This window comes from Eubalaena glacialis, chromosome X, assembly GCF_028564815.1.
Source record: "Eubalaena glacialis isolate mEubGla1 chromosome X, mEubGla1.1.hap2.+ XY, whole genome shotgun sequence".
Taxonomy (NCBI): Eukaryota; Metazoa; Chordata; class Mammalia; order Artiodactyla; family Balaenidae; genus Eubalaena; species Eubalaena glacialis.
The window spans coordinates 64,372,023-64,390,029 of NC_083736.1; the positions used below are offsets into that span (position 1 = coordinate 64,372,023).

Consider the following 18,007-nt stretch of genomic DNA (forward strand, 5'->3'; position numbering starts at 1 on the left):
GGAAGAGCTGTCTCTCCCCTCCCACCATTTATTTATTTGATTATGTATTTATAGCCATATAGACTCATGGGTATTTATTTTATTCTATGCATTAACATCCAATTAACATCCAATCCATTATGTTTTATTGCTTGTTTTATTTGTTGTTTCTGCTTTGTCCACTAGGAGCTCCTTCAGGGTGGCTCTTGTATTCTTTAACACGCTATCAAGTTTTTAAGCATTTCTACCAGATGTTCCACACCTGTCTTCTATTTTCCCTGCCCCAATTCTGGAATCAACCATATGTCCAAGGAGCCCTGGGTTGTTTTTTTTTAATTGGAAAATGGTGTTTAGAAACCAGACCTGGGTGCTAGGTGTGCTCATTGTTACTGAGAAGTCATTACTTCTAGGCCCTCTCAGTGAGTAGAGCTAGGAAATATCTGTATGTATAGTAACCCACACATATATCTATATTTTTATGTCTATCTAACTATGTATATATTAAAAACCATGATTTTAGACTGATACCTCTGATTCCAGTCCAACACTACAGGGTTTATTCTAATCCTCCCACTCTCCTTATTTATAACTTCTTTCTCCAGCAGTGAAAAACCAGCTCTCATTATCTGCATTCTATTTACTTACTTGTTCAGTTCTAGTATACACATAAAATAATTTTGGAATTGCTAGCCCATACCCCTGTGAGAAACACTTTTAGGAACTAGATTACAGCATATATGTATAATTCTTTTGTCTTTAGGCTTAGAGTATCCAGGCAAGATATTGTTTCCCAGAGTTACTGTTTGTATTCCATTGTGGGTTCCCACTACATCTTGCTTGGTTAGTTTTAATTGTTTGTTTATATTTTGGGTATATGAAGGGTATGTGAAACATTATCATGGTCTAAGAGTCAGAGTTTTACAAAAAGATATACTCAGAGCAGAGAAATGCAAATGAAAACCAAAATGAGATATCACCATACACCTGTCAGGATGGCTACTATCAAAAAAAAAAAATAACAAAAAATAACAAATGTTGGAAAGGATATGAGGAGGATGTGGAGAAATTAGAACCTTTGCGCACTGTTGAAAGGATTGTAAAATGGTGTAACTGCTATGGAAAACAGTATGGAGGTTCCTCAGAAAATTAAAAATAGAACTACCATATGATCCAGCAATCCCACTTCTGGGTATATATCCAAAAGAATTGAAAACAGGGTCTCAAAGAGATATTTGCATACCCATGTTCATAACAGCACTATTCATAATAGCTAAGAGGGATTTCCCTGGTGGTACATTGGTTAAGAATCTGCCTTCCAATGCAGGAGACGTGGGTTCGATTGCTGGTTGGGGAACTAAGATCCCACATGCTGTGGGGCAACTAAGCCCGCACACTCTAGAGCCTGCGTGCCACAGCTAGAGAGCCTGCGCGCAGCAGCTGCTGAGCCCCCGCACTCTGGAGCCCACACGCCTCAAACAGAGACAAGCCCGCACACCAAAACAAAGAGCCCATGTGCCGCAACGAAAGATCCCCCATGCCACAACTAAGGCCCAATGCAGCCAAATAAGTAAATAAAGGTTTTTTTTAAAGTAGCTAACGGCTTCCCTGGTGGCACAGTAGTTAAGAATCCGCCTGCCAATGCAGGGCACATGGGTTCGTGCCCTGGTCCAGGAAGATCCCACATGCCGTGGAGCAACTAAGCCCGTGCGCCACAACGACTGTGCCTGTGCTCTAGAGCCTGTGAGCCACAACTACTGAGCCCGCATGCTGCAACTACTGAAGCCTGTGCGCCTAGAGCCCATGCTCCACAACAAGAGAAGCCACCACAATGAGAAGCCTGCACACCTCAATGAAGAGTAGCCCCCGCTCGCTGCAATTAAAGAAAGCCCGCATGCAGCAATGAAGACCCAACGGAGCCAAAAATAAATAAAAAATAAATAAATAAATTTATTAAAAGAAAAGAATATAGGAAGGGCTTAAACACCTTCCTATATTCTATAAAAACTAAATAAATAAATAAATAAAATAAAAAGTACCTAAGAAGCGGAAGCAATACAGATGTCCATCAGTGGATGAATGGATAAATAAAATGTGGTATATACATACAACAGAATATTATTCAGCCTTAAAAAGGAAGGAAATCCTATCACATGCTACAACATGAATGAAACTTGAGGGCGTTATGTAAGTGAAATAAGCCAGTCACAAAAAGACAAATACTGTATGATTCCACTTATATAAGGAATTTAAAGTATTTGAATTCATAGAAATGGAAACTAGCATGGTGGTTACCAGGGGCTAGGGAAGGGGGAAAAAGGGAGTTGTTATTTAATGGGTATATAATTTGAGTTTTACAAGATGAAAAAGTTCTGGAGATTTATTTCACAGCAACGTAAATATACTTAATGCTACTCAACTGTACACTTAAAAATGGTTAAGACGGTAAGTTTTATGTTATATGTTTTTTACCACAATTTTTTTAATATAAATTTATTTATTTATTTTTCCCTGCATTGGGCCTTCACTGCTGCATGCGGGCTTTCTCTAGTTGCGGCAAGAGGGGGCTACTCTTCGTTGCGTTGCGTGGGCTTCTCATTGCGGTGGCTTCTCGTTGTGGAGCACAGGCTCTAAGCGCGCAGGCTTCAGTAGTTGTGGCATGCGGGCTCAGTAGTTGTGGCTCACGGGCTCTAGAGCACAGGCTCAGTAGTTGTGGCGCACAGGCTTAGTTCCTCCGCAGCATGTGGGAATCTTCCTAGACCAGGGATCAAACCCATGTGCCCTGCATTGGCAGGCAGATTCTTAACCACTGCACCAACAGGGAAGTCCCCACAATTTTTAAGAAAGAAAAAACCTACAAGAGAACTAGGAGAAAATATAAGCAAACTTCTGTGTGCACATAGGTGAAGGTAAAGAGCATTCTATGAATAAAAGCAGTGGCAGAAAACTAAAATAATAGACTGGGGGGGTGTGTGGAGAGTTGTTGTGTAATGGGTATGGAATTTCAGTTTTACAAGGTGAAAAACTTTTGGAGATCCATTGCACAACAATGTAAATATACTTAACAGTGTTGAACTATACACTTAAAATTTACTGGCTAAGATGGTAAATTTTATGTTATGCTTTTTACCACAATATTTTTTAAATTTTATTGTATTTATTGTTTTTAAACAGCAGGTTCTTATTAGTCATCAATTTTATACACATCAGTGTATACACGTCAATCCCAATCGCCCAATTCAGCACACCACCATCCCCACCCCTCCGCGGTTTTCCCCCCTTGGTGTCCATACGTCTGTTCTCCACATCTGTGTCTCTATTTCTGCCTTGCAAACCGGTTCGTCTGTACCATTTTTCTAGATTCCACATAGATGCGTTAATATATGATATTTGTTTTTCTCTTTCTGACTTACTTCACTCTGTATGACAGTCTCTAGGTCCATCCACGTCTCTACAAGTGACCCAATGTCATTCCTTTTTATGGCTGAGTAATATTCCATTGTATGTATGTGCCACATCTTCTTTATCCATTCATCTGTCGATGGGCATTTAGGTTGCTTCCATGACCTGACTATTGTAAATAGTGCTGCAATGAACATTGGGGTGCATGTGTCTTTTTGAATTATGGTTTTCTCTGGGTATATGCCCAGTAGTGAGATTGCTGGATCATATGGTAATTCTATTTTTAGTTTTTTAAGGAACCTCCATTACTGTTCTCCATAGTGGTGGCATCAGTTTACATCCCCACCAACAGTGCAAGAGGGTTCCCGTTTCTCCACCCCCTTTCCAGCATTTGTTGTTTGTAGATTTTCTGATAATGCCCATTCTAACTGGTGTGAGGTGTTACCTCGTAATTTTGATTTGCATTTCTCTAATGATTAGTGATGTTGAGCAGCTTTTCATGTGCCTCTTGGCCATCTGTATGTCTTCTTTGGAGAAATGCCTACTTAGGTCTTCTGCCCATTTTTGATTGGGTTGTTAGTTTTTTTAATATTGAGCTGAATGAGCTGTTTATATATTTTGGAGATTAATCCTTTGTCCATTGATTCATTCACGAATATTTTCTCCCATTCTGAGGGTTGTCTTTTTGTCTCGTTTATAGTTTCTTTTGCTGTGCAAAAGCTTTTGTTTCATTAGGCCCCGTTTGTTTGTTTTTGTTTTTATTTTCATTACTGTAGGAAGTGGGTCAAAAAAGATCTTGCTGTGATTTATGTCAAAGAGTGTTGTTCTTCCTGTGTTTTCATCTAAGAGTTTTAGTGTCAGGTCTTACATTTAGGTCTTTAATCCACTTTGAGTTTATTTTTGTGTATGGTGTTAGGGAGTGTTCTAATTTCATTCTTTTACATGTAGCTGTCCACTTTTCCCAGCACCACTTACTGAAGAGACTGTCTTTTCTCCATTGTGTATCCTTGCCTCCTTTGTCATAGATTAGTTGACCATAGGTGCATGGGTTTATCACTGGGCTTTCTATCCTGTTCCATTGATCTGTATTTCTGTTTTTGTGCCAGTACCATATTGTCTTGATTACTGTAACTTTGTAGTATAGTCTGAAGTCAGGGAGTCTGATTCCTCCAGCTCCAGTTTTTTTCCCTCAAGACTGCTTTGGCTATTCGGGGTCTTTTGTGTTTCCATGCAAATTGTGAAATTTTTTGTTCTAGTTCTGTGAGAAATGCCAGTGGTAGTTTGATAGGGATTGCATTGAATCTGTAGATTGCTTTGGGTAGTATAGTCATTTTCACAATATTGATTCTTCCAATCCAAGAACATGGTATATCTCTCCATCTGTTTGTGTCATCTTTAATTTCTTTCATCAGTGTCTTATAGTTTTCTGAGTACAGGTCTTTTACTGCCTTAGGTAGGTTTATTCCTAGGTATTTTTTTCTTTTTGTTGCAGTGGTGAATGGGGTTGTTTCCTTAATTTCTCTTTCTGATCTTTCGTTGTTAGTGTATAGGAATGCAAGGGATTTCTGTGCATTAATTTTATATCCTGCAACTTTACCAAATTCATTGATTAGCTCTAGTAGTTTTCTGGTGGCATCTTTAGGGTACTCTATGTATAGTATCATGTCATCTGCAAACACTGACAGTTTTATTTCTTCTTTTCCAATTTGTATTCCTTTTTTTTCTTTTTCTTCTCTGATTGCCATGGCTAGGACTTCCAATACTATGTTGAATAATAGTGGCGAGAGTGGACATCCTTGTCTTGTTCCTGATCTTAGAGGAAATGCTTTCAGTTTTTCAGCATTGAGAATGATGTTTGCTGCGGGTTTGTCATATATGGCCTTTATTATGTTGAGGTAAGTTCCCTCTAGGCCCACTCTCTGGAGAGTTTTTATGATAAATGGGTGTTGAATTTTGTCAAAGCTTTTTCTGCATCTATTGAGATGATCAAATGGTTTTTATTCTTCAATTTGTTAATATGGTGTATCACATTGATTGATTTGGTATATTGAAGAATCCTTGCATCCCTGGGATAAATCCCACTTGATCATGGTATATGATCCTTTTATTGTGTTGTTGGATTCTGTTTGCTAGTATTTTGTTGAGGATTTTTGCATCTATCTTCATCAGTGATATTGGTCTGTACTTTTCTTTTTTTGTAGTATCTTTGTCTGGTTTTGGTATCAGGCTGTTGGTGGCCTCATAGAATGAGTTTGGGAGTGTTCCTTCCTCTGCAGTTTTTTCAAAGAGTTTGAGAAGGGTAGCTGTTAGCGCTTCTCTAAATGTTTGATAGAATTCACCTGTGAAGCCATCTGGTCCTAGACTTTTGTTTGTTGGAAGATTTTTAATCACAGTTTCAATTTCATTACTTGTGATTGGTCTGTTCATATTTTCTGTTTCTTCCTGGTTCAGTCTCAGAAGGTTATACCTTTCTAAGAATTTGTCCATTTCTTCCAGGTTGTCCATTTTATTGGCATAGAGTTGCTTGTAGTAGTCTCTTATGATGCTTTGTATTTCTGTGGTGTCCATTGTAACTTCTCCTTTTTCATTTCTAATTTTATTGATTTGAGTCCTCTCCCTCTTTTTCTTGATGAGTCTGGCTAAAGGTTTATCAATTTTGTTTATCTTCTCAAAGAGTCAGCTTTTAGTTTTATTGATCTTTGCTATTGTTTTCTTTGTTTATATTTCATTTATTTCTGATCTGATCTTTATGATTTCTTTCCTTCTACTAACTTTGGGTTTTGTTTTCTGTTTCTCTAGTTCCTTTAGGTGTAACGTTAGATTGATTATTTGAGATTTTTCTTGTTTCTTGAAGTAGGATTGTATTGCTATAAACTTCCCTCTTAGAACTGCTTTTGCTGCATCCCATAGGTTTTGGATTGTCGTGTTTTCATTGTCATTTGTCTCTAGGTATTTTTTGATTTCCTCTTTGATTTCTTCAGTGATCTCTTGGTTATGTAGTAACGTATTGTTTAGCCTCCATGTGTTTGTGTTTTTTACATTTTTTTCTCGGTAATTTATTTCTTATCTCATAGCATTGTGGTCAGAAAAGATGCTTGATATGATTTCAGTTTTCTTAAATTTACCGAGGCTTGATTTGTGACCCAAGATGTGCTTTAACCTGGAAAATGTTCCATGTGCACTTGAGAAGAAAGTGTAGTCTGCTGTTTTCAGATGGAATGTCCTATAAATATCAATTAAATCTATCTGGTTTATTATGTCATTTAAAGCTTGTGTTTCCTTATTAATTTTCATTTTGGTTGATCTGTCCATTGGTGAAAGTGGGGTGTTAAAGTCCCCTACTATGATGGTGTTACTGTCAATTTCCCCTTTTATGGCTGTTAGCATTTGCCTTATTTATTGAGGTGCTCCTATGTTGTGTGCATAAATATTTACACTTGTTATATCTTCTTCTTGGATTGATCCCTTGATCATTATGTAGCGTCCTTCTTTGTCTCTTATAATAGTCTTATTTTAAAGTCTATTTTGTCTGATATGAGGATTGCTACTCCAGCTTTCTTTTGATTTCCATTTGCATGGAATATCTTTTTCCATCCCCTCACTTTCAGTCTGTATGTGTCCCTAGGTCTGAAGGGGTCTCTTGTAGACAGCATATATACGGGTCTTGTTTTTTATGCATTCAGCCATTCTATGTCTTTTGGTTGGAGCATTTAATCCATTTACATTTAAGGTAATTATCGATATGTATTTTCCTATTTCCATATTCTTAATTGTTTTGTGTTTGTTGCTGTAGGTCTTTTCCTTCTCTTGTGATTCCTGCCTAGAGATGTTCCTTTAGGATTTGTTGTAAAGCTGGTTTGGTGGTGCTGAATTCTCTTAGCTTTTGCTTGTCTGTAAAGGTTTTAATTTCTCTGTCAAATTTGGATGAGATCCTTGCTGGGTAGAGTAATCTTGGTTGTAGGTTTTTCCCTTTCATCACTTTAAATATGTCCTGCCACTCCCTTCTGGCTTGCAGAGTTTCTGCTGAAAGATCAGCTGTTAACCTTATGGGGATTCCCTTGTATGTTATTTGTTTCTTTTCCCTTGCTGCTTTTAATATTTTTTCTTTGTATTTAATATTTGATAGTTTGATTAATATGTGCCTTGGCATGTTTCTCGTTGGATTTTTCCTGTGTGGGACTCTCTACGCTTCCTGGACTTGATTGCCTATTTCCTTTCCCATATTAGGGAAGTTTTCAACTATAATCTATTCAAATATTTTCTCAATCCCTTTCTTTTTCTCTTCTTCTTCTGGGACCCCTATAATTTGAATGTTGGTATGTTTAATGTTGTCCCAGCGGTTTCTAAGACTGTCCTCAATTCTTTTCGTTCTTTTTTCTTTATTCTGCTCTGTGGTAGTTATTTCCACTATTTTATCTTCCAGGTCACTTATCTGTTCTTCTACCTCAGTTATTCTGCTATTGATTCCTTCTAGAGATTTTTTTAAATAAAAATTTATTTATTTATTTTTGGCTGCCTTGGGTCTTCATTGCTGCACACGGGCTTTCTCTAGTTGTGGCGAGCAGGGTCTACTCCTTGTTGCGGTGCACAGGCTTCTCATTGTGGTGGCTTCTCTTGTTGCGGAACACAGGCTCTAGGCGCGCGGGCTTCAGTAGTTGTGGCACGTGGGCTCAGTAGTTGTGGCTTGTGGGCTCTAGAGCTCATGCTCAGTAGTTGTGGCGCACGGGCTTAGTTGCTCCGCAGCATGTGGGATCTTCCCAGACCAGGGCTCGAACCTGTGTCCCCTGCCTTGCCAGGCGGATTCTTAACCACTGCGCCATCAGGGAAGTCCCTAGAGAATTTTTAATTTCATTTTTTGTGTTGTTCATCGTTTGTTTGCTCTTTAGTTCTTCTGCGTCCTTGTTAAACGTTTCTTGTATTTTCTCCATTCTGTTTCCATGATTTTGGGTCATCTTTACTATCATTACTCTGAGTTCTTTTTCAGGTAGACTGTCTTTTTCCTCTTCATTTGTTTGGTCTGGTGGGTTTTTACCTTGCTCCTTCATCTGCTGCGTGTTTCTCTGTCTTCTCATTTTGCTTAACTTACTGTGTTTGGGGTCTCCTTTTTGCAGGCTGCCGGTTCGTAGTTCCCGTTGTTTTTGGTGTCTGCCCCCAGTGGTTAAGGTTGGTTCAGTGAGTTGTGTAGGCTTCCTGGTGGAAGGGACTGGTGCCTGTGTTCTGGTGGATGAGGCTGGATCTTGTCTTTCTGGTGGGCAGGACTGCATCTTGTGGTGTGTTTTGGAGTGTCTGTGAACTTAGTATGATTTTAGGCAACCTCTCTGCTAATGGGTAGGGTTGTGTTCCTGTCTTGCTAGTTGTTTGGAATGGAGTGTCCAGCACTGGAGCTTGCTGGTTGTTGAGTGGAGCTGGGTCTTAGCATTGAGACGGAGATCTCTGGGAGAGCTCGTGCCAATTGATATTACGAGGTCTCTGGTGGTCCAGTGTCCTGAACTCAGCTGTCCCACCTCAGAGGCTCAGGCCTGACACCTGGCCGGAGCACTCAGACCCTGTCAGCCACATGGCTGGAGTGCCTTTAGAATTGGGGAAGCTGGCCTGCAGTGGCTCTCCTTCTGCACTGCACATTAGAATCACCTGCTGCTTCCTTGTTTTGCCCCAAAGGCAGTGTTCCACAGGGAAAAACAGTGGCGAAAATAGTCACAGCTCTGAGATGACTTTTTTTTTCCCCTTTGTGCTTAGTTGGGATTCACTTGCTCACAGGGACCATGTGCAGAGGCCTCTCACCTGGCTTTTCTGACTGGAGTTCCTAGTGTGGATTGGCTGCCGCCAACACCTCAGCTCAGGCGGGCCAAAAAATTACTTTTTTTTTTTTTAAATAAATTTATTTATTTATTTATTTATTTTTAGCTGTGTTGGGTCTTTGTTTCTGTGCAAGGGCTTTCTCTAGTTGCGGCGAGCGGGAGCCATTCTTCATCGTGGTGTGTGGGCCTCTCACTATCGCAGCCTCTCTTGCTGCGGAGCACAGGCTCCAGACGCGCAGGCTCAGTAGTTGTGGCTCACGAGCCCAGTTGCTCCGTGGCATGTGGGATCTTCCCAGACCGGGGCTCGAACCCGTGTCCCCTGCATTGGCAGGCAGATTCTCAACCACTGCGCCACCAGGGAAGCCCTAAAAAATTACTTTTTATGTAGTAAAAAGTTTATCCATCATTTTTTTATTGCCTCCAGTTTTTTTAGCCTCTAGATTTATTGAGATATAATTTACATACCATTAAATTAACTAATTTTAAATGTACAATTCGATGGTTTTTAGTAAACTTACAGAGTTGTACAACTATCACCACAATCCAATTTTGGAACATTTCCGTTACCCCAGAAAGATCCCTTGTGCCCATTTGCACTCACTCCTGTTCCCACTCCCAGCCCCAGGCAATCACTAATCTGCTGTCTTTTTCTACAAGATTTGCCTATTGTGGACATTTCATATATGTGGAATCTTGCAGTATGTGGACTTTTTGTCTGGCTTCTTTCATCTATAATGTTTCTGAGATTATCAGTACTTCATTCCTTTTCATTGCTAAATAGTATTCCATTGTCTGGATATGCCACATTTTGTCTATCCATTTACCAGTTGATGGACTTTTGGGTTGTTTCAACTTTGGGACTATTATGAATTATGCTTCCATGAATACTCACTTGCAAGTTTTTGTATGGACATATGTTTTTTATTGGGTAGATACCTAGAAGTGGAATTTCTGGGTCCTATGTTTAACTTTTAAAGAAACCGCCAAACTGTTTTCCAAAGTCACTACACTGTTTACATTCTCCTCATGTTTCTGGATTTTGCTTCATAGTTAGGAAGCTTTCTCTATGCCAAGATTAAAGAGGCAATCACCCATGTTTTCTTCTAGTACTTACGTTGGTTTTATTTTTTACATTTCATTTTTCCATTCGGAGTTTATACTTGTGTTTGGTGTGGACCTATTTTCTTTTAATATCCTTATTTTCAATAACTCAATCATTTTTTCTGATTATAAAAGTGATACCTTGCTTCTTGTAGAACATTTAGAAAAGTATAAAGAATAAATCTTAAAATTTGCCATAGTTTTATCACCCAGAAATGACTGCCCTTCTCTTTGTAACTCTCCCTCTTTGGGTCATTTAATCTTGGTTTCCAGGTAATATTTTTAAAATGTTGGATAAAGGAACTGAGGAAAGCTTGGATCTCTTAAAGGGTCTCCTAAAGACCTGTTCTGGTATACCCAGTTTAGAAGCAATTGACCCATCTTTCCTTTCAATTTAGCACAGACCTGTTTCATGTAAGACAAGACTAATGAAAACCATTCCAGACTTCCAACTACCTAGAATATCCTATAGGATATAGTTTTAGCTACAAAAGTAACAGATTCTAAGAAACAGTTGATGAATGAAACAATGTAACTCAGTTGTTCAATGTTTTACAGAGAAATAAAGATGCTACTTTTCTCAAAAATGTATATTTATATCTTTAGAGACATTTCTTAAGGCTTTTTACAAAATGTACAGTTTATATACATGATTTTTTTTTGCTTTTTTCCTTAGGTTATATTCTTTTCTTTGTGAATGTGTGTCATTGAAGCTTTTGTATAGATTTTCTGCACGTGTTTGTCAATTTTCACATGCTCAACTGACAAATCCTACTAGCATTGGCAATTAAATAACACCTGAAAGAGGAAACATTGGTTTACATTGTATTTTCCCCCGTTTAGAGAAACCTTGGAAATTTTTAGAGGAAAAAACTATTGAGTTAAAAGTATCATTACTTTGGAGCTTGTCAACTTGCATGAATGATGCATGGAAGTTTTCAGTTTAATAACAATAAAGAAATCAGAGCAATCTAAACTAACACTAAATTTACCCATAGTTTATTTTTATAATCCACATTTTAATTGAACATTCCTTCATAAGAGTTCTAGTAAATTCTCAAGAGTGTAATGAGAACCTATGGTGTGGCCTTGCTCTTAACTTTTTGATAAAGAACATGCTAAGATCTTCTATAAGACTTCATGGAAATCTTAAACTGGGTGAGAGGGCATCTATTCCTGAAATCCTTTTCTATCCTTTCTTGAGATTGAGAACAGCTGTTCCCTGTCCTTTTTTTCACTTTATTATATCCTTGACAACTATTCATTTTCCCCTTCCGTTTCCTTCAGATCAAATCTTCATGTTTCTTCTGATCTTTTTCTGCCAGTCCTATTTTCTAGTCTTTTGAGCAATTAATCCCAGTGGATTACAAAAAAAGCAAATCAAAACTGCTTCTTATTGATCTGTTTCAGTAGTCTGGAACTGATAGCAAGTAATCTGCATAAATGCCAAACGTTCTTTGAAGCTATTTCTGTCCCTCCCACTCCTATTTGAAATGAATACTATTGTTGCCACCACCCACTCTAAGCCATTAAAAATTGATAGACAAATGAACAGGAGGCTGTGGGTCATCAGTTTGAAGCCAGGCAAGCATTTAGAAGGGAGCACTTGTTTATGGAGAGTTGTGAAATGTGTTCTTAGTGGCCACAGGTCATCATTTCAACTTTTTCACTCCTTAAATGCTATTTCCCTAAACTTTACAGCAAATAGGTAATTGACTTATGTTGATTAGCTTAAATTTTGACCCTTAGCAGTGTCACTTCTACCTCCCCCATACCTCTTCCTTCTCTAGTTCCCTAATCTTTAATGAGGGATTGAGAATGAGAAGAGGGAGAGAACATGTATCTTAGCTATTAGTTAGCCTTTACTTCTTACCTAGATGGCATAAATAGAAAGATCTTAAACCAAGATCCTAAACCTAGAGGTTAGTCATTCTTGTTGCAACCATTTCTTGCTCTGAATTATTACCTTCCTCCAAACCATTAATTTAAAGTAGTTCAGGCATACATTTTTATTTATCCAATATACTACCTGGCTGGAAGTATATATTGGAATGAACGCTTTTTCTAGACTTTTGGGGGTAATTTTAAACCAATCCCACCCAAAGGCCCATGGGATATATATTTTTATCCATCTTTGATATAACTGTTATCAATCGGGTACTTTTTTTTTTTTTTGGCTGCATTGGGTCTTCACTGCTGTGCATGGGCTTCTCATTGCGGTGGCTTCTCTTGTTGCAGAGCACGGGCTCTAGGCACGCAGGCTTCAGTAGTTGCAGCACACAGGCTCAGTAGTTGCGGCACACAGGCCCTAAAGCACACGGGCTTCAGTAGTTGCAGTGCATGGGCTCAGTAGTTGTGGCACGTGGGCTCTAGGGCACGCAGGCTTCAGTAGTTGTGGCGCGCGGGCTCAGTAGTTGTGGCTCGCAGGCTCTAGAGTGCAGGCTCAGTAGCTGTGGCGCATTGGCTTAGTTGCTCCGCGGCATGTGGGATCTTCCCGGACCAGGGATCGAACCTGCGTCCCCTGCACTGGCAGGCATATTCTTAACCACTGTGCTACCAGGGAAGTCCACAAGTACTTTTCTAATATGTTACTTTCTTTGTCTTAGTGTGGAACCATCAGAGAATCTACAATCCCTAATGGAGAAGAATCAGTCACTGGTAGAGGAGAATGAAAAATTAAGTCGTGGTCTAAGTGAGGCTGCTGGTCAGACAGCCCAGATGTTGGAGAGGATCATTTTGGTGAGGCTTCAAGACTAAACTACTACCAGGCTGGACATTTACTAACTTTAGTTTCTGAAATACTTAACATGCTTCTCATTATGAGAGACAAGTTACATGGAAAGAAATGAATTAATATTACCATATCCTCCCTGGAGCCCCCTCCAGGGAAAATCCAAGAACGTTTAATCAAACATACAGAAAAATTAAAAGAATTATACCGTGAACACCTATATATCTACCACAAAGAATCTACATGAAGCCCATTTTAAAATGGATTTGTTCTAAAATATCAGAGAGGAAAGAACCAGGTCCCTCTGTCACCTTAAGTTCTGCCTAATCATCCATAATACCAAGTAACTCTCCTCACTAAGATTTTAGTTCCTTTCTATCTCCCTTCCCCTAATGTCACATTTCATATCCCATCCTAATAGCTGTCATGGAGAGAGAAAACATCTGGAAAATTAATTTTAACTCCTTTTACATATGGTTAATTTTCAAATAGTGGATCACTATGTAACTGACTACACCAGTTCTGTGTCCTACTACGTGTGTGATAGTACCCTCCTGGATCAGTGTGTGCTGGCTCTGTCACTAACATTGTTCTACTAGTCTAAATACAACTCAATCTTTGATAGCACAGCGATTGCAAAAAGTGAAAATGAGTTTCCACCAAAATGTTATTGAACATCTGTAATTTATACACCTTCACGCATCAGTGTACTCCAGTCAAGGAAGGGTAAGCTGCTTAAAGATTTCTTTAAAGGGGGCCAAATCCTAGGTCCATTGTAATGTCCATTACTAGCAGAAGGGTGAAAATGGGATCTAGGGGATTTTTTATATACAGTTTTCTATCTCCAGTGCTACATTTTATGTCTTTGAAGTAACTCTAGAAGCTGTGCTTCACATGTGAGTGTGGCTCACATAACAGACAGTACTTGTTATTATTCTAGCGATGTACCCATATGACCTTTATAAGGTTGTTACAATGGCTGCCCAATAGGTTTATTGTTTGATGTCTTGTCAGAACTTCATAACGAGCACAACAGTTTTGTCCTATATAAACTGTCCTTCCCAAATCTGTTGCAGCATCTAGCATGTTACAGATACTGTGACTGAAATAAAATGGAAAATATCAGTAACCCTTCCCAAAATGTAGCTGCCTCTCTGCCATTTCTTCTTCTCTGCCATCATTCTTATGCCTCATCTTTTTCTTGCTTTCTTTTGCTAAAACTAGTCTACCATATCAGATAGTGTAACTTGAAAAAACCCTCAGCTCATATTCAATGTGAGGCCCTTTTATGTTTTAAATGTCCTTATGGTGGGGCTAAGGAACAGTGTAGTGTAGGAGGCAGTTTTAAAGCAAGTGGGTTTTTTGCAAACAGCAGGGAGTAGCATGCCAGGAAGTATTGCTTTTTCCCCCAGTTGCAAAGTTCTCTATGGAATTAAGGCTTCACGCTCCACCCTATAGTCTGAGCTTCATGGCAAGCATAAGACCCAGCTGCTTGGATGCTATTTTTAGTAGCTCATGTTGACTGAAGGGCTAATTTCCATGACTGTTAAAAAACACATTTCTCGCTAAATAACCAAAGCCCACTAAATCCTCTATTACAGCAAAGGAGTTAGCCTCTCTACCTAGGTTTTAATCCATAGGAGCAGAAGAGAGGGCCTACTTAGGTGAGGCTGTCAGGCAGTGCCACTGATGATCTCCTGGGTCTTTGTTGCAGACAGAACAAGCGAATGAAAAAATGAATGCCAAGCTAGAAGAGCTCAGGAAGCATGCAGCGTAAGTTTCCTACCAGATGTTTGTTAGTGACCTATATACCACCTTAGTACATAATCACAGACCCACTGGCCTTTGCAGTATGATTAACCCTTGGGTTCCTTTGCTTGAATTTTCAGCTGCAAAGTGGATCTTCAAAAGCTAGTGGAGACTTTGGAAGACCAAGAATTAAAAGAAAATGTAGAGATGATTCGTAACCTGCAGCAAGTGATTACCCAGCTATCGGTAAGCCAAGTAGGGACAGTGTAAATAGGCATATTGCTTTCGTTTGTTTCTCTTGATGCATATAAACATGTCTAACTCTGCACCTTTTGCTGAAACAACTAGATTGTGAGCTGTTTGAGGACAAAGATCATGGATCATTGGATATGATCTGAATATTGAATTAGTTAAATCAAAAACACTCATAGATTACACGTGCAATGGCACGTTAATATTTCAGTATTCTAATCAAACACTGGAAGCAGCAACACAGTGGTGCAAAATTGCCTGGGTAACAAGAGCAGCAGTCATTGATTTGCTGTCCTTTCAGTGTAGGCTAACTTAATGAGAGGCCTTACACCATACCCCAATTTTAAATAAGCTGGGTTCTGACAGATAGCATAGAGCCTCCAGGGAATACCGTAGCTCTCTTTTATAACCAGTAATAAATTAGTTTGAATGATCATTCCGCTATAAGTTCCCATTTTTATTTATAGAACTAGTATAGTAGTTGTGGGTGGGTTTTGTTGGGAGGGTGGTTGTTTGTTGTTTTTCCCAGAAGAAACATTCTTACAGTCCTACCATCCTAAAAGCCTCTTTTTATTTTTGGTGTTCCTTCTCTATCCTAGTACTTAAGCATAGATATTTTTTTGAAAAATTGAAATCATATTATGTTACGGGGTCATGGTTGGTAAAGGGGTTATGGTTTGTTTTGTTCCATCTATACCCTCTTGTTTATTATTCTGAAGCAGTAATGTGTATGTAAGTGCCTGGTAGTAATTCTAGGTCTGAAACAGAGGTTTTAATTTTACCAGAACAGTGATTCTCTACCCCGGGTCTTGCCCAGTGTTTTCTAGAGTTGTCAAAAGGGTATCACAAAATCATCCGCACCTCTATTTTACTCTTAAAGAGTCAGTGAAAAAAATACCATACAATATTGTAGGGGGAATGGTTAGGATGGCCAGTTCAAGAAATTAAATGAGTAAACTTCCAAAAGAGTAGAAAGCAGTGTTTTAGAATAAGTAGCACTGTACAAAATTATTACAGGTAGTCCAAGATGACAGTTCATTTTCCTAACAAACAGGCCATAGTAATTGAGAATCTGAGCTCCAAAGCCAGACAAACCCTGGTTTGAAGCCCATTCTGCTACTCACTAGCTGTGTAACCTTGCTAAGTACTATATTGATATTGAAAGAAAATAATCCAAGTGACTCAAATCGAGGTTAAAGGCATTATTCAGCTGATGTACTCAGGGATCACCTGAACTCCAAATAACTCCCCGAGTTGAAATAGGATTGGAGTTTCATACGGTGAGAAGGGAGGGGTGTGATTCCTTGTGGTTTGTCTCAGCTGGCAGTTTTTGTTGTTAATTGCTGTGAATCTTTTGGTTGGAGGATGCTCCAGTTTTCATGCTTCTCGCTCAAGAACACTGGTGCAATCCCATCCTGATAAATGTCCAATTATTTTCAAGAGTTGTTCTTGCAAGCCTTGTTGTTTGTCAGTTTGTCAAGGTTCACAGGTGGAAGAGGTGTCAAAAAACCCTCTCTCATGTCTGTTTTAATCCTCTTACATTAACCATATGAGCAAAGTGTGGTGGGAGCCCAAAGGAAGGGGTGATTAACTGCCTAGAAAATTCAGGAAGAAAAAACTGGGTCCTAAAAAATGAATAGGAGTTTGCCACACAGACAGAGGGGAAAGGACGATCTATATAGAGGAAAAGGTATATGCAAAAGCAAAGAGGTATGAATGTTTAGAACATGGTAAGAACTTCATTGTGGCTGAAGTATAGAATGTGTGCTAGAGAATGGCTATCACAAGGTTAAATTTCACCATCTGTAATCGAGGTGAAGCATCTTATATATGAAAACTTTGTGTGAACTGCCTCAGAATTCAGATAATCTAGACTGCAGAACCCTACTGGAGCCAAAGTTTATAAGATCAGAAAAGAGTAATCCAGGGCACCATTGTTCATGGCCACCACACCGATCTTAAAGGATTCCACACCACCTCTTTGAGTCACATGGGAAAGATGAAGAAGGAAACTAATGGGACCAAGTTAACAATATAAGAGAAGGCATATCTTCAGTGAGGATCTGGCAGTATGACTGGTGCCTGGCGTGACTGTGGAGGCAGTTGCTAGTGGTGGCTGGCTCAGAGGAACTCTAGAGAATTGCTGTGTCTGTCACTAAAATTCACTTGGCATGCGCAGCAGGAGGGTGCTAAAGATTGCCACAAGCTGATAAAGTCCCTGGCTTCCATCCACCGTCATGGTCAGGTAGAGTAAACCCTTTTACCCTGGGCTCCTGTTGGACTCTTGAATCAGAGTTCTCTGTGTCTATTGTTTGGAGACCCTCCCAGCTACATATTTTTTTTTGGAAATACACAACAGTGTATCCTGTGGCTTTTATTGAGACTCACTACGGTGAAAGCAGAATGTTTTAAATGTAAGTGCTTGTGCCCTTCATTCTGGATTAAAACTATTTTTATTATAAGTGATGGTTGAACACCCTCTTTTCAGTTATGAAGGCAACCATTGTTCCTGGACCTTTCTCCTAGGGCTTTAAGTGCTAAACTGTACTATTTCTTCCTTTAAAATATAATTCAGGCAAACCTTGTTGCAGTTACCTGTGAGGAAATTCATGCAGTCCTTTCAGTTCCCACAAAATCAATTTTTTTTTGGTTTTTACCCCTTCCTCCAAGACCAGTTCCATAAAAAGCTTTTTGCATGCCCAGTAATGCTATTGCCTACAGCCTACAAGCACAAACTTCATTTTGGAGGGTATTACTGATTAATGTAGCTCAACGTACCTGTTCCCGTAGTAGTCCTGTTCCCCTGACCATCACCTTCAGCAAATCATGTCTTTTTATTACAAGAGGTTCTCAGTAGCCTTAGAATGAGGGAGAAAGAGGCTGTTAGATTGAAATAAATCCCATTGTTATGTATTTACATTTAGGATTATAAAGGCATAATCCTGCCATGTTCATGTAGAACGTGTCACCAAAGCTTAAACCTTAGCATTGTGAAATT

The 18,007-nt window shown here is 39.2% G+C and overlaps 1 protein-coding gene across 1 annotated transcript in view; it reads left to right on the forward strand.

The window, feature by feature from the left end:
* KIF4A (kinesin family member 4A) overlaps positions 1-18,007 on the forward strand; it is a 123,657-nt gene that overhangs the window by 56,351 nt on the left and 49,299 nt on the right. Inside the window, exons 10-12 of the mRNA XM_061177723.1 lie at positions 12,884-13,016; positions 14,723-14,781; positions 14,898-15,003. Of these exons, the coding sequence (XP_061033706.1) occupies positions 12,884-13,016; positions 14,723-14,781; positions 14,898-15,003 (298 nt within the window). The remainder of the gene's footprint in view (positions 1-12,883; positions 13,017-14,722; positions 14,782-14,897; positions 15,004-18,007) is intronic.